This window comes from Columba livia, chromosome 15 (assembly GCF_036013475.1).
Source record: "Columba livia isolate bColLiv1 breed racing homer chromosome 15, bColLiv1.pat.W.v2, whole genome shotgun sequence".
In the NCBI taxonomy this organism is placed as follows: domain Eukaryota; kingdom Metazoa; phylum Chordata; class Aves; order Columbiformes; family Columbidae; genus Columba; species Columba livia.
In genome coordinates this window covers 16,001,384-16,016,836 of record NC_088616.1, presented here as the reverse complement: position 1 = coordinate 16,016,836, position 15,453 = coordinate 16,001,384, and the positions used below count along the sequence as shown (strand labels likewise).

Here is a 15,453-nt window from a genome sequence, read left to right as displayed (position 1 = left end):
TAGATGGGCGAGTCTTGGTGGTCCCTTTTGGGACCAGAGCTGCCGCAGTCGGACGCCCGTGTCGCCCCGGCCCGTGGGCAGCGGCACAGCCACCCACAGCGGGATCCACCAAAATAGCTGAACAAATACGTAGATCGTAAATACTGACAACCAGAAAGTTCTCAGGTAGAGTCTGTCTTAGAGTCCTACGGTGAACTTTTAGCTTATAAGGTACTTTAACAACAAAAATAATGATATAAAATAAGAAAATACACGTGTATTACGTACACTAAAGAAAACACACAGGCTACATACACACCTAACGTGAATGACAAATTCTTCATTCATTTGAGGCGTCAACTCCCTTTCTGTTTGATAAATCAAAGCACATATTACACTTCGGTGCTTTGGGGAGGAAGGCAAACACATAAATTAATTCTTCATTACAGTTTTAAAAGGCAAGTGATTTAAAAGACTATTTGTAACCAAGCTAAGCAGACAGAATCATGATATTACATGCTTTTTATTCAAATGGAAAGAATTTACATTCATCTACCGTCTCATCAAAGTGAGATTACGCAGCAGTAGCATTTTTCTCACTTGGTTTGTTCTTTGAATTAAAAGGTTATTTTTGAATGCTTAAAATAATCCTGAGGTTTGCGGGGCAGTATTTTTAAAGCAGACATCGGCTGCTTTTCGGGTCTAACGTTGGTTACTGTCTAAACTCTCCGAGGCCAAGTGCCTGTCGCAGGCGTTTGCCAAGGAGCGTTGTTCTCCCAGGGTGGCAGGGTACGGGTCCCAACAAACACGGGATGATGAGCAGCTCTAATGAAAATCAAATTTTACTAACATAATATTTTGGTAGTTTGGCTTATTTTGCCCTCGGTTATTACTCTGTTAACACGCGAAGCTTTGCAGAATAGCTGCTACTGTGGTTAAAAGCCTCTTCTCGTACCAAACAAGCTCTCCTGGTTCGACGCAGCCGCTATTTGTCTCTTGTTAACTACCAAAGGCCGAACTGTTCTCGAACCACAACAATGCCCTTTGTTTGTCCAAAAAAGACCCCAAAACCCCCTTTCCCGATGACGAACACGCAGAGGCAGCATCAGGCCCCTGGTTTTGCAGCACAAACCCGCGGCTGGAGCTTAAAGGATTAAGCGTCCGTACGTGCAGGGGGTGACGGGGACGCGCGGGTGACACGGGCACGGCCGCCTCGCTGGGAGCTCTCCCGCTGTTTACTCCTGCTAGGAAATGGGAGTGCTGGGGTTTGTGCTGAGCTCACCTTGGAGACTGCTCCGGGGGTTTTGAAGAGCATAGATACAATTTACGTTAACGCATATTAAGCCCCGGATCGGTGAAAATGAATAGTGGCATCGTTAGGAATCAGCGTTCAGTACTTAGATAACAGTTCATTAGGAAAATGGTCATTGTTTAAATTCGTCACGCTCCTACTTTTATCAGCTTGTGCAAAAGGAAGTCACAATAGGCTTTTTCGTATCCATATCCATTTAATGCTCTTGCACAGGAGGCTGGATTTCTCATTTACTGTTTCTTTACGTACTGTGTACGTGCTTTTCAGTTTTTTATTAATCGCTCTGAATATATGAGATCTCGATCTGTACATTAAATCTAGAGTATAACAGTACAGCAAAAGAACAGATCAAACATTAAGCTAATTAGTCTTTAATAAAGCAAAAGTCCTCAATGAAAGTGAGATACTTACGAATCTTGTATTCATAACAACACAGAGCAAGCCATGCTGCAAAGCAGCTGAAAGACACAGCAGTAACTAATTAACTAATTAATCACAATTAAGCTGCATTTTCATTTATATTCTAAAATAAGGTAAGCCAAAGGCAAACTTCAGAGCAGCAAAGATTTCCTAAGTTGACCAAGCAAATGACTGCTGTCCTTTTTGGCCTCCACAAGCGTTTTTAACCATGTTAATCACCACGAGATTTGCAAATCTCTTTTCTGCTGTACTCAACAGCAGATCTACGATCTACTTCCCTTCAGGGCTCTGTCAGCTCCACTTTATGTCCCTTTTATATCAATGCTAAACCACCATCAGAAGGCAGCACCGTTTCTCGTGCCAGCATCACATCCTTCACGTGTTTGATTGGCGCCATCATTTAAGTCAAAGCAACACCCCACGGATTTCAACACAGGTTGGATCATCTGAACCGATGAAAAACGTTTAATCAAGTGTCTGGACAAAGTGATTCATGCGAACGTCTGTGTTTGGGACCTGTACGTCAAAACGATTCACTTGAACTTGGGTGCGCAGGATCTAAGCATTAGATAGGAGCTTAGCAGAAGATCCTGCGTATTTTCCAGAGCAGCTAGGACACATAAGGCTCACTGGAGTGAGGAGAGGCCAGCGGGCTCCAGTGACCTCCCTGCAAGCTGGTTTAGTGCTGGTACGCGCCCTGCGTCTGTGTGGGCTGCGTAAAAACAACCCTTGATCAATCATCACCGAGAAACTGGCTCTGCGACAAACTAATTACTCCTCAGGCTTCCACTCATTAGCACAGAAGGAAGCAGATTATTAATTTATTCAATATATCAAGGCTTTATACAGCTCCTGCAGTAACATAATCTGCTATGGAAGTTGTGTTTTCTTCCTGTGGTGTGCAAGATTTAAAACAAAAGATGTATGTACCTATCAAGGATACTAAAGAACCTTAAAACAAATCTGTTAAGGAAAAAAACCCACCACAGCAATTGCTGTACAGTGTGCAAATGGATACACTGCAATTAGTAAGCACTGGTATTTATTTTAGTGTCATTTATGTGGCTATAGTCCCAGGAGCTTGCGCAAACCCTAAGGATGGCTTCCCAGAACACCATGGATAGGACGGCGTGGGTAACAAGTGGCTACACACGAGGTGTAACTTCAGAGACGCTGTTGTAATGGAGAGCCCTGATTTATAGACACCCCAGACCCCTCTGCACATCACTGCTCCTCAAGTGGCTTTGGGGGTTTTGGACACACTTGCCCAGCCTCATACTGGGCTGGAAAACATGACACCCATTAAGAACATCTAAGGGAGGATCCCACCCACACCCTGTGAACGTGCGGCCAAGACTCACCTAAAATCATCACATCTTTAAACCTATCGCCAGCATTCTAGAACATACCGTACTAAAGGTCATTACTGGCTTTCAAAGCTTGACGGAAGGGTCTTGCCGTACATATAGATGCAATGAGGAGCCTTCCGAGAAATCAAGATCATTAGTAGAAAATTTTGATGAATAAGGAATAAAAAGCCCTGTCGCTGATAAAGTGCAGTGGGGAGGGGAACACGACAAGCAGGAGATGGACAAATCAGAACCTGCTCACACCAGTAAGATGCCTCTTTAATTAATTTCAGGACTCTGGTAAATGAAAATTCCGACTCCAAATCTTACAGTGTAATAGTAGCCACCTCTAGATCAGCATTAATGTTATACCAGCCCTGCTAGACTGTAAAATTAAAGTATTTTCTTCAGACATAAATGGAATAAGATGTCAGCAGTAAATATGCAAGTTCATTCAAGAAGCAGCTAGAAAATGGTGTAGCTAGAAAAAGCTATGTATGGTTTAGAGAGGTATCACAACTTCGGAAAACACACGTTTAGAGGTTAGATAATCTAGATGAGTGCTATTTCACATATAGGTGATAACAGAGCAAGCAGACAAATCATTTCTTGTTGAAACAAAGCAATGTGCAGAGCAAAAGGCAGCGCTGCGGCTGGCGGGAGTTTTAAGTTAAATAGAGTAAAAAGAGCGAAGAGTGGTCACGGTTGGGACTGTAAACCAACCTGCCCTGCACCTTAGTGCTGCCTTACGAGTGACAACGTCTGAATAAACCTGACTGCAGCTAGGGACCCTGTAATGCAACCAAGCAGCACTTCGTTTTTCCTTATTCATTCAATTTTATGCATCTTTTCTAAAATAATCTTTGCCGCTAAGCACTCTTAACCTTTTAAAGAAGTCTTGAAGTACTCACGCAAGTTTTTATTTCGCTAAAGCCACCTTCAACTTGTATGAGAGGTAAAGAAATCGGCATTCAGCCAAATGTCCCGACTCTACAAGTATTTGTACGCCAACGCCTTTCCTACTCTGCTGCTTCCCCACTGAACGCATGAGGACTAAGGTCCTTCTACAGTTTGGAGGGGAGGTATCCATAGCGCTTACGCAATTCTGTCTGTGGAATATGCGTCAGATAGGAACGCAGGCATTTGCTGCCATTTGGGAGTTGCAGCGGTTTTCCAATATTCATAATGAGTTGTTAAACACAAACCAAGACGCACAGACCTTGCCTTAAAAACCAAAGTCAAACTGCAGTCAGAATAACTCCACATGAACTGAGCAACCATCTTCAGTGCTTCTCTGGTATTTACTCCATAAACACCTGCTTAATTTTTTAATTAAGGGATTTATTTGCTATGGGTTTATTCGCTATGGGATTTATTTGCTATGGGATAAAGCCTTAGAATCTCTAAATATACAACAAATTATTTCAAACTAGTAGGGCAGCTCTCAGATTTGGTTTATAATAACAGTTAAAAACATACTTAGAAGGTAATAACTTCAGTCCATTAGTCTGAGGGGTTTCCATACACACAACAGAACAGCCACGGTGCAAAATTCAGTATGGAATAAATTATCAATCAATAGTTCAAAATCTCTTTCAATAAACGGCCCCTTTTAAAGGTGTTGAGCACATCCGCGCTCACAGCCATCAATTGTGAGCAACAAACGTTCTTGAGAACAATCATCAACTTTTGAATAAAGCAAAGCGAACGGAATCCGTAACACCATCAGGAAGTGAGGTTTGCATTGTTAACGCCTTTTTGTAACACCAAAACGATCTCCAAATTCAAAGCCAATGCTCCGAAATTCTCCCTCACTTGTACGACGAGCCAGCCGGCCTTCGCAAGCAGGACAGGCACCTGCGCGCTCCGCAGTACGGCAAGGTTTTAAATCCCAATCGTTTCAGATGCACGGTCTGTAAAAACAAAACCTCAAAGCTACGCATTCCCATCCCCGGTTAAAAATAAACCCCAGGCTCCTGCAGGAGAGCTGCTGATTGCACTTGCAGGGAACGGAACGGAACGGTGTCCCCGGGGAACCCCAGCACAGATGACAATCCCATAACAAGCCCGCCTGCTCATTTCATTTACACAGCCCTAAAATCCCATTCTTTGAAGGCAACCGCGAGGGTGACGCGGCCCCCGGTGGCGAGGAGTTGGACGCCCCTGTTCTAAGCAGTAAATCCGAAAGGCAGAGGCTGAGCCGGGCTGGCTCCGCAGCCTCCCCAGAAACTGGCTGTAAACAGGGGAAGGGAGGGGCCTGCCAGGCCCGGCAGAAACTTGGGAGTAACTCCGGGAGGACAAACAAGTGCAGGGCAGGCAGGGCGGGCGGCCGGGCGCTCGGGAGCCGCCAGCACCATGTTTGCGAGGGGAACCGGGCGCTGCAACCGGCCGCCTCCCGCCCGCTCGCTGCTGCTCACCCGGGCGCGGATCCGCCTGCGCGGGGGGCGCTGAAAACGGGGCGGGAGGTGAGGGGCTGCTCGGCGAGCGGGGGCCGGACACGCTGCCTTGGAACGTCCGAATTTGATTTTGAAGAAGTGTGAGAGCGGCCGGGAGCTGGGGGAGAGGGGAGGCTGAGTCAGCGCACGGTAAACAAGAGCGCTGCCGAGTTCACTTATGCAACCTGGGGCTGCGAGCGGCGGCTGGCGGGAGAAGGAGCCGGTGGAGATGGATGCAGGAACGCTGCTGCTCCCGAAGCGTCCTGGGGACGGACCCGCACACGGGCTGTGAAGAACAAACTGCCTTGAACATGAGAAAGGACACGGGTCGGTAGGAAATGCTGAGCTGGGCCCCCAGCACAGCAAACAGGTTCTGTGCCTTCCCGGGTAAGTGACAATTAGAAAGTGGCGATTTCTGCAGTTGCGGCAAAATTACTTCGTCTGGTAGTTTAGAAATCACCGCCAGAATTTCTTCAGAAACGGGTTTTATTTTGTATTTTTTTTTTTTTCCTCATTTTGGAGGTATGTTTTGATTGCTGTTTAACATAATGAATTGCCTAGCATTCCTATCACTAAAAGAGAATCGTCTTACTTAGCTTAGGGGACATAAAGATAAAAGGAGTAATTACTTAAAACTTATGAAACCAGACACCCCCCTGCTCTCTAAAATACAAAATGTGCTGGCAAAGACTGTTGATCTTGTGAGACAATATACAGGCAGGGATTCTGTGGCTGATGTAATTCAGTCTGGAGTAATCAGAGCTACCTGCTTAAGGATAACCCTGTAGAATGGAATGAGCTGATCGTATCCTGTGCTTAGTCACCCCTGCGCTCCCTGCGATGCGTTTACCTGCAGCATCCATCCCTTTCCAGTCTGCTGCTTCGGTTGAATAGGTCAGAGCAGCTCAATGAGATGGCCTTTTGGTTGCCTTCACCTGGGCAAAACAGCTTGTGTTTCACCAAAAACAAACTAAAACCAACTCACTTAGAAACTTCACAGATGCTGCCGGAAGATGCATTGTTTTCAGTGCTCAAAAATAGCATGAGGATTGAAAGACAATGTAAAGATACCATACTTTCTACTCAGATGCAATGCTACAGCTGAAGAAAACCAGAAGTTCTTTTCCACAAAGGTGATGAAAGCTTTGCAAACAAGAGCAGCGCATCTTGTGCTGCTGCCCCAGCGGTCGCGGATCTGAGCAAATCAGCGTGAGACAGCAGAATGAAAATGTTTGCCCAGCTAGAATGACTGTATTTTTAGCCCCATATCTGGCACAGGCAACGGTATTCAGAAAAAAATGCACACAAATAACTGCAATGGGAAGTAAAAAATGGAAGTTGACATGATTCTGGAACAAATCCTGCCCTGTGGCTGAAGTGTCAAAGGATTACGAGCACCGGGGAGATGCAACCACGTATCTTCGTGTGTTTACAAAACCCATACTGTATAATTTAGACATATGGAGTATAGCACGGTGTCTAGTAATATTCCTTTTAATTGCACAATGTTTATTGTGGATTGGATTAAATCTTGCTCTCTGGAAAGAACGCAGGTACACGTGCTTACACTTTCCTATACGTGCCAAAAGGGGAGCACGTGAAGCAGCGCTGGGTATCCGACAGTATTGGGGTACAGGCGACATGGGAAATCAGCCGCTGTGTGATTCTGCGCCGTCCCACCGGTGGGCTGGAGGGAACGATGATCGGGGCTTTAAGGCTGTGGATGGTTTCACTTGTACTTTAGGGGTTATTTCTTATTTCTGCATTTTGGAAAGAGACACTTCACGATTGCTTTGAAGTTCACTGAGTGCAGTTGAAATGTTCTCCCTTTACTGACGATAAAGCAAAGATAGCTGGACAATGACTACTGATACCAGCACACTTAAAGAATTCAAGCTATTTTGAGAGGAAACGATAGCTAATTCTTGCCTTTTGCAAAGTCAGGCTGCCCTGATATTGGGTTCCCTGGACTACAGAGGTCCATTGTTCTTCCAGAGCTAAATGGTTATAGGTTGGAAGTCTGAATACAAACTGGCCTGTTACAAAACAAAACATAGACACCAGAAAACCCAACAAAGCTTCACCTGCTTTCCCAGTTTCCTCCGTTTGCTGGTGGTCAGCACACGTCCACCATGCGGCCTTGGATGCGCCTCCTAAGAAACGGGCTTTTCAAAATCAATCTTATTTAAGACAACTCTACTTCCCATCTTATTGCTAAAATTTGTGCTTCAGCTTACATCCTCCCATTCTTCAGCTACCCTTATGCATTATTAGCTATATAAAAGGTACTTTTAACTTCATGTGTGTTGCATTGGTACTTACTTTTAAGATACACAGTTTATGATTTACTTGCGTTGAGTGTCCTGTATCAGCTCATTAGCCGCTAATTTCATTTAAATTAAAACTTCAGAACATTTTATTTTGAATCACAGATGATTTTCTGCTAGACTAACAAACCCAAACGGTGTTTCAGCTGCTGACCTTAAATTAATCAGTTACACGAAGTGTATAACGTCTTTAAAATGTTTTCTTCATACTCCATTGCATTTCACTTACAATACAATATTTCACCAACACTACCACTGTTTCTCTCTCTACAGCAAAGCTGGTAACCAGCTGAGAAGACTCAAAAGCTACAATCAACTATGTGGAGCTGTGAAACCTTCAACAACAGTACCGAGAGCAGTGAGGACCAGCATCTCTGCCATGACTTCCACCTTGTGCTTTCCATCTTCTCCCTACTCTACCTCATCATATGTTTCCCGATCGGCCTGTGTTACAACGGCCTGCTGGTCCTAGTTAATCTCTACAACAAAGCTACTATGACTATGCCGGATGTTTATTTTGTCAACATAGCCATCGCTGGTCTCATCATCAACGCTCTGGCACCAATGTACCTTCTGGGTCTTGCCAATACAAAATGGGCCATCTGGAATTCTAACAATGAAGTTTATATCACCTTACTTATTTTATTCAACGTCTCGTCTTTAGTTACCATGTACTCGACTACCTTACTCAGCCTGGACTACTACATTGAACGTGCCCTGCCTAGAACTTACATGTCAAGCGTGTACAACACCAAACACGTTTGTGGATTCATATGGGGCGGTGCCATGCTGACAAGCTTTTCATCTCTCCTCTTCTACGTCTGCAATCACGTATCCACGAAAATAATTGAATGTTCCAAGATGCAGAACAAAGAAGCGGCAGACGCCATTATGGTGTTTATCGGGTACGTGGTACCCGCTATCGCTGTACTGTACGCACTTATATTAATCTTGCGAATACGCAAAGAGGCGACGCCACTGGATCAAGACACTGGACGATTAGATCCGTCGGTGCACAGGCTTTTGATTGCCACAGTCTGTACACAGTTCACCTTATGGACACCCTATTACGTTATTCTCTTAGTAAGCACATTTACTAACACACAAGGAAGACTCGCAGATGAAAATTACAGTCGGGTATTACATTTTACCAAGATTTTGTCGAAATTCTTGGCTTTCTCAAGCAGCTTTGTGATGCCTCTGCTCTACAGATACATCAACAAAAACTTCCCCAACAAGTTACGACGTCTGCTCAAAAAGATGCACTGCGGGAGCCGCGGCTGTTCCCACGAGCGCACGGTGGTGCAGCAGGTCATGACGTAGGGGCGGACCCCGGCGCTCTGGTACCGCCGCTCAGCGCTGGGCTCAGCGTCGGTAACGCGAGAGGCCCAGCCAGGGAGTCCAATGAAAACCGGCTGACTGTTGGCTGCAATCTTGTGAGACTCTGGCCTGCGTGATACCTGGGACATCTGACGCGTGCGGCGCGCTCAGCTGGTTACAAAGCTTACGCTTCATGGCGCTGCTGCCTGGGGGGCTCACCGGGCAGTCGACTGAAGCCTTGACTGAAGACACAGCACCTTGTATCTTGTACAGAAAAGGTATTTCTTACCTGACGTTCTGTACAAAAGAAGTAACGTGGCTGTCCTTGATGAAGTAAATAGGATTTTTCAATGAAGACTATCTAGATGATCTTTACTAAAGATCATATTACCCAATTATTCATGTCCAAATAGTTAAATGTTAATTATAAATTATTTAATTTCTTTCTCCATCACTGAATCCCCTCTAAAAGAAGCCTAATTTACCGTTTTCAGAAATTATTTTCTCACACAAACTAACCTAAGTTTTAACATTTATTACAAACTGATTTTTTTTCTAGGTATAACAATTAACAACAATGTGTTTTATTTTTCCAGTGCTCTGTTTGCATCCTAAAACATTTCAAGAATTCAGAAATATTTATTAACTAAGGGAACTGAGAGATGTTTGTTCTGCGTATTAAAATGAAGGACACAGTGGTTTACACAGTTAAAATTTAACAAGTAAAGAATGTCTGGCTAAGTGTTATGGTCCACATATGTTCATGTAATGAGTAATTACCTTACAAATAAATATGTTTATTATTAACATTTTGTATTTTCCAGGGATATGTTTGCAACAAATAAATGGAAATCTCTTTAATCTAGGGCATCAGTGGAGGTTTGGAAACCACACAAAATCCTTAACTACATACAGCATATTTTAAAATGGGAGTAACGTATAGAAATCCCAGTCAGCATCAGCTCCTTGCTGACCTCTCAGAAAGGGAGTGATTCTGGAATACACCATAAGGTGGAGTTTCTGTGTCTCACAGTGGGGACGAAGGAATCCAATCCACATTGCCAGATTTTACTGAGTGTACGAAATACAGAAAGACCACAAACATGCTGCAGGAAGCAAATTAACAGCTCCCCGCAACAGCAAACTACAAACGGTTGGCCCCAGAACTACCTGTTCTGTGCTGATGTTGCTTTATTAACAACAGAGGGGGCAGAAGTTAAAGGGGTTCTCCCACTGCAGTGCGGCGGAGTCTTTTTGTTGCTTCATCTGTCACAACTCAAATTCCACATCACTTTATTTTAAAAATGTGGCTTTTCAAGCCTCCGGTATAGAAAAAACATGGGGCAGAACCAGGCTTGAACTTCTGAAATCACTTCTAGCACAATCGCATCTGATAATGGGCTGGAATTTGTCAGCGTACAGACTTGCTCAAGTTCTAAGTGGGACGCGGGCGAGGAACAGTGTGTTCACATCTTTTCCCTTCTCCAACATTATTCATTTGTTCCCATGGCCACCTTTGCTTCCTCATACACGAGCATCTCTAAGTGATCAACATCCTGCCGGAAAGACTCTCAATCTTTTTAAACCTTAAACCCAATGCAGTAAATAATCTATTTCTGTGGTGTGATCTCCACACAAAAACTTTCCAGCACAACTACATCAATTTACTTCATAATTTTAGCTTGTTGATTAAAGCCATGTGAAGGAATGAAGCCTTGATCCTTGCGTCTGATCCACACACTCTGGTGCCTCTATACTGATGTGCTTTGATAAACCATTGGGTTGGTTGGTTGGGTTTTTCCCCCTTACCTTGACGGCTTTTCTATTCATTTCTACACATCTTGAGCGTTCGCACTCACTGCCACGCAGAAAGAAAGGAAATCTTACAACTCCCAAACAATGATAGAATAGTTTGGGTTGGAAGGCTTCTTTCTTCCCATCTGAGGAAAATTAGGTTTCTTAATGCACCACAGTAAGCCTCCCATATAAAAAATCTGTTAAATAAATCGTTCCAGTACGCAAGAAGAATTGCAGCAGGGTGGAACGGGCTCACGCGGTGAGAACAGAGGCTTCCATAGCGGGTCCTGCGGGACGCCGCGGCGGCACAGGCAGCAGCAAGTGCAATTGGAACTTCATGCGGCTCCTTTGCCTCGCCTTGCCCCGTCCTGTCTGTCTCCAACAGACACACATGTACTGCTCCTTTCTCTCCATGTTAAATTCCAGGTTTCAGATCACGGCCCTTTTATAATTTGTCTTTTTCTCTCATCTTTTTCACTTCTCTACGCTATTTCATTTTCGTTTTGCTCCCGTTTCCACCCATTCTTGGTCTTGCGCACTTGGTACCGTTCATATTTACTTCATCAGACTGACTCCTTTAAGATGACCCAAATCTTATTCAATGACTTGACATTACAAATAGATTTCCATAGTGAAATGGAAGCTGCTATTTAAGAGATGGTGAAATAACAAGTTTTTATGTCATTTACCCTTATCTCAACTTATTTTTTCTCTAATCTTTATTGCAGTGGAGCTAAGTACGTGTGCGTGTATCCTTGATAACATACAAACCGATTGCCATCGCATTTAGTATGTTATCATGTTAGTATGCCGTTCTCTTAACGAACTCCTGAACTTAATTGCAGCACCTTCCCGTGGTATCTCTTCAAAAGCAATATCCCAAAAAGAGCTTTGCAACGTTTATATGAAGAACAGTAGATGAACACGCGCAGTAAAATACTCCTGGAACTAAACGGTATCATAAATATGGAATTACTTTTACGGACAGATCTTTAATGTAAGAAGTTCTCAGGAATGCAGCCTCTCCATTTCACATACCTGCAGGTTTCTGATGACTGTAAATAGGGGCTTATCTAGCTCACATTTAAATAAATATTAATAATGTATATATGCAAGATAAAAATCAGCCTGCTGATGTAAAAAGAATCCGCAAAGAATTTATTAAATTATTTCTGAAAATGTACCGTTTAAATGTAAACCTCTGAACGGCAAGGTGCACTGGATGTTTCTATATGTATATACTGTATACTAGAAAGCAAGCACTAGTTAAGTGTCGTTATTAACAGTGTTATTTTCTCACCAAATTAAATGTAATGTTTGAGTTGCTCTGTGGTTTATAGTCCTCTTGCTGAACTGCCAATTAAGTCAAATTAATGAACTCACAAAAATGTTCCTTTCTGCTGAGATGAGTAACACAGCGAGGCCAAGGCAGGCCCTTGTTGGCGGACCTAGCAAGGGGCCCAGTTTGAAAAGCTTTCATTTGAGAGTCAAATTGAGGTGGTCTCAGCCATCATTTCAGTCAATGAAAATGATCAACCTCTAGAAAATTTCTGGTTCTATTAAAATGGCCTTCGATATCATGTCAAAATACTATAGAAATGGACTTTCTGCAAAGCTTCGCAAAGGAACTGTCGATTCATCAGAAATTCTCAATAAAAAGCGTTGACGTGCACCTGGGCACTAAGATGTGTGATTTGTTTTCCCTTCTTGATACAAACTTAGTGTAGACAAGGTTAGACCCATGTTGCTTCACTGAATCAAAGTACAACAAATCACACCACTTGGATGGCAAATCAGACACGTTATCGGATTTTCCAGGCCATAATTTTGACATCATTAAAATCTCATCCTTCAGCAGTGCCAAGTTGGCTGGAAATGAAACAAAAAGGCACAAGCCTCCCCCAGTTCTTTTCAGAGTAAAGAGTCCTGGAGCGGGCAGGCCCGAGCGCCAGCGCAGCACAGAGTCCCAATGTGACCAACGCACATCAGCGTGTCCCTGTCACTTCCCCCCCTTTGTGCTGCCACAGAGGAGATCTCGGGAACCAGCGCCCTGCAGAAATGCTCTGCGTTCCCAGAACAACGTGATATAACAACACACCTTCAGCATCCCAAAGAAAATTCAGCTCTAAGAACATAACGTACCTCGTAACGCATTTATTGTGGTAACCGCTGCATATAAGCAACAGATCACTCACCATGGATCACTTAGTTTACCTCACGCATATGAAAATATTTTTCATGGCTATGCTTTCAAAGTTATTAATTTGTTCCCTTTAAATGATCAGTGAAGTATAGGGAGACAGCAAACAAAAGCAAACCCTATTGTAAATGGTATTGGTGCAATTCCTTAAAGAAAATAACAACAAGCACTTAGTCCAGAGACTGAGTGTCAAGACTCAGTGAGAAATAAACGCAAACGGCAACTGTGAAAATGGAAGTGGTGATATTACACCGTTTAGTCAAAGCCTGTGTCTGACAAGATGCCCTTATTGCTTCCATACAATGCAACTATTTTCTGTTGCTCTAATTGGGGAGCTGGTGTCTCTAAACAGAGCAGCGGATTTCTGATGCTTCGTTCTTCAGAGCATGAAGATACAACCATTATATATAAAATGTGTGTTTCTTATCTGGGTTAGTACACCTCCTTTTATACAACATGGACTTGAAGGACCTCAAATGAGAACAGACCTAAGCAGCGAGTTAACGAGCCTACAGGTTTGCAACGGGTGAACGTCTACATAGATACAAGACTTGAGCGGGTACCAGCAAGTCAAGGGTTTACAGCAGTACAAACCAGGCCAACGCAGCACCACAATCTGCTCTTCTCTATCGATAGAAAGAGATTTCACTGAAAACAACCACGTTTTGGAGCAGTTCCAGAAAAGATCCATTTAACTACCATGTAACAAGAAAATAGGCCCCAAGGTTGCCAAGAAAAATGACACCTCTACCAGGAAATGCAAAGTGAAGAACTTGATTCAGTTGAATTGTTTTTGTGCGATGGATAAGATAAGTACACAGCTAAAACCGCACTGCTCGGTGCTTATTAAAATGAAAGCAGCACAGGCCAGGCCCAGCAAAGCCCGGCAGGCCCGGCTTAGCGCTGCCCTGAGCTCAGGCTTTGCCAGGTCCCGACTTTCGCTGAGGTTCCTGCAGCTGAACACGCTCAGTGCACTGATGAATGTGAAACATACACCCCGATTAATTATTGCAGCATCTTAGTAAGCGAAACCCTGTGTAGTTCTTAACTATCTCAATACACGACACCAGCTGCGCCGACTGCCATGGCAACGAATTGGAAGTGTGAAACGTTTCCTCTGTTGTATTTCCGTTAGCTTTTCATGACCTATCAAAACCCTTTGCTGAATACATTCTTTTCCCATCAGGAGAGGATTTATTATCTACTTTGTCACTCCACTTTCTTCCCATTAAGTCCTTTTCTTACCGTGGAAGTCCATGGGATTTCCTTATGTTCCTGCCTTCTAAAGCACTGACATATTTACATCCATAAGAACAGTCAAAACCATTCAGTCTACAGCAGGTGGAATTCCTGTATTATTACAAATCATGACACTAGAAGATTTTTACAATACCTGATACTTATCAGAATATTTATGAATATACAGATATATTAACAAAAGTAATACTTCCTACCCAAAAAGTTCTTTAAAACAAAATTTACAACCAGAAAGAGAATCCATTTTCTCTAGTTTAATAGTACCAGATGATGAAATACATGAAAAGAGAAATAAACAGCAGCAGAAATACCCAAGTCAGAGACCCACAAAGAGGACTGAAAACAAAAAGAAAGATAAATAGATTTAGTTAGAGACACGTTGCAGGAACTGTATCTGCAATATATTGCCCAACAGTAGGAATAATTCTGCCGTAAAAATGCAGAGAAAGTGCTCAACTCTGGATAAAGTCAGCCTTCTAAACCACAGAATTAGTCTCCTAAATTAAAGTGTTTTTATCACAAATCTCATTGATATCGATGGGAAGTCGTTCTGCTCATCACTTGTGTGTTTCTTAACTCATGGCTAAAAGATCATTTTGAAATTAATGCCAGTATTAGGCCATCAAAGCTGTTTTAGAAACTCCATCTGGTGGTCACTAGTGGAATACTCTTGCAGTTCCCAGAACCAGTAAGATCAGTAAAACTAATTAAAGGATTTAAGTTACAGTCCCAGTTTCTTGTTAAACACAGATTGGTACTCGCTGGTCCTGTCTTGCAATTGCTGCAAGTGTTTGTACGAAGAAACAAAATTCACCGCAACTTCTACAACAAACTGCTGCTGGGAGCATGAATCACACAGAACCACAGCGTGTCGGGGGTTGAAGGGCCCTGGCAAGCTCATGCAGTGCAATCCCCCATGGAGCAGGAACACCCAGATGAGGTTACACAGGAAGGTGTCCAGGCGGGTTGGAATGTCTGCACAGAAGGAGACTCCACAACCCCCTGGGCAGCCTGGGCCAGGCTCTGCCACCCTCACCAGGAACAAGTTTCTTCTCAA

General features: G+C 43.4%; 2 protein-coding genes across 7 annotated transcripts in view; one reads left to right on the top strand and one right to left on the bottom strand.

Moving 5' to 3' along the window:
- GPR146 (G protein-coupled receptor 146) overlaps positions 1-9,949 on the top strand; it is a 33,196-nt gene extending 23,247 nt beyond the window's left edge. Inside the window, exons 1-2 of one of the 3 annotated variants that reach the window (XM_005504530.3) lie at positions 5,593-5,822; positions 8,096-9,949. In XM_005504530.3, coding sequence (XP_005504587.1) covers positions 8,141-9,145 — 1,005 coding nt within the window. In that variant the 5' untranslated portion in view covers positions 5,593-5,822; positions 8,096-8,140 and the 3' untranslated portion in view covers positions 9,146-9,949. Of the gene's footprint in view, positions 1-5,592; positions 5,883-8,095 lie in introns of those variants that run through there. The other 2 variants (XM_005504528.4, XM_005504527.3) reach the window with 2 other exon arrangements.
- Positions 1-15,453, bottom strand: part of C15H7orf50 (chromosome 15 C7orf50 homolog) — a 101,472-nt gene that overhangs the window by 50,643 nt on the left and 35,376 nt on the right. The window contains exon 1 of one of the 4 annotated variants that reach the window (XM_065031524.1): positions 5,478-5,499. The exons of the other annotated variants lie outside the window; for them this stretch is intronic. The gene's annotated coding sequence lies outside the window, so the exon portion shown is untranslated. Of the gene's footprint in view, positions 1-5,477; positions 5,500-15,453 lie in introns of those variants that run through there. 4 annotated transcript variants of the gene reach the window in all.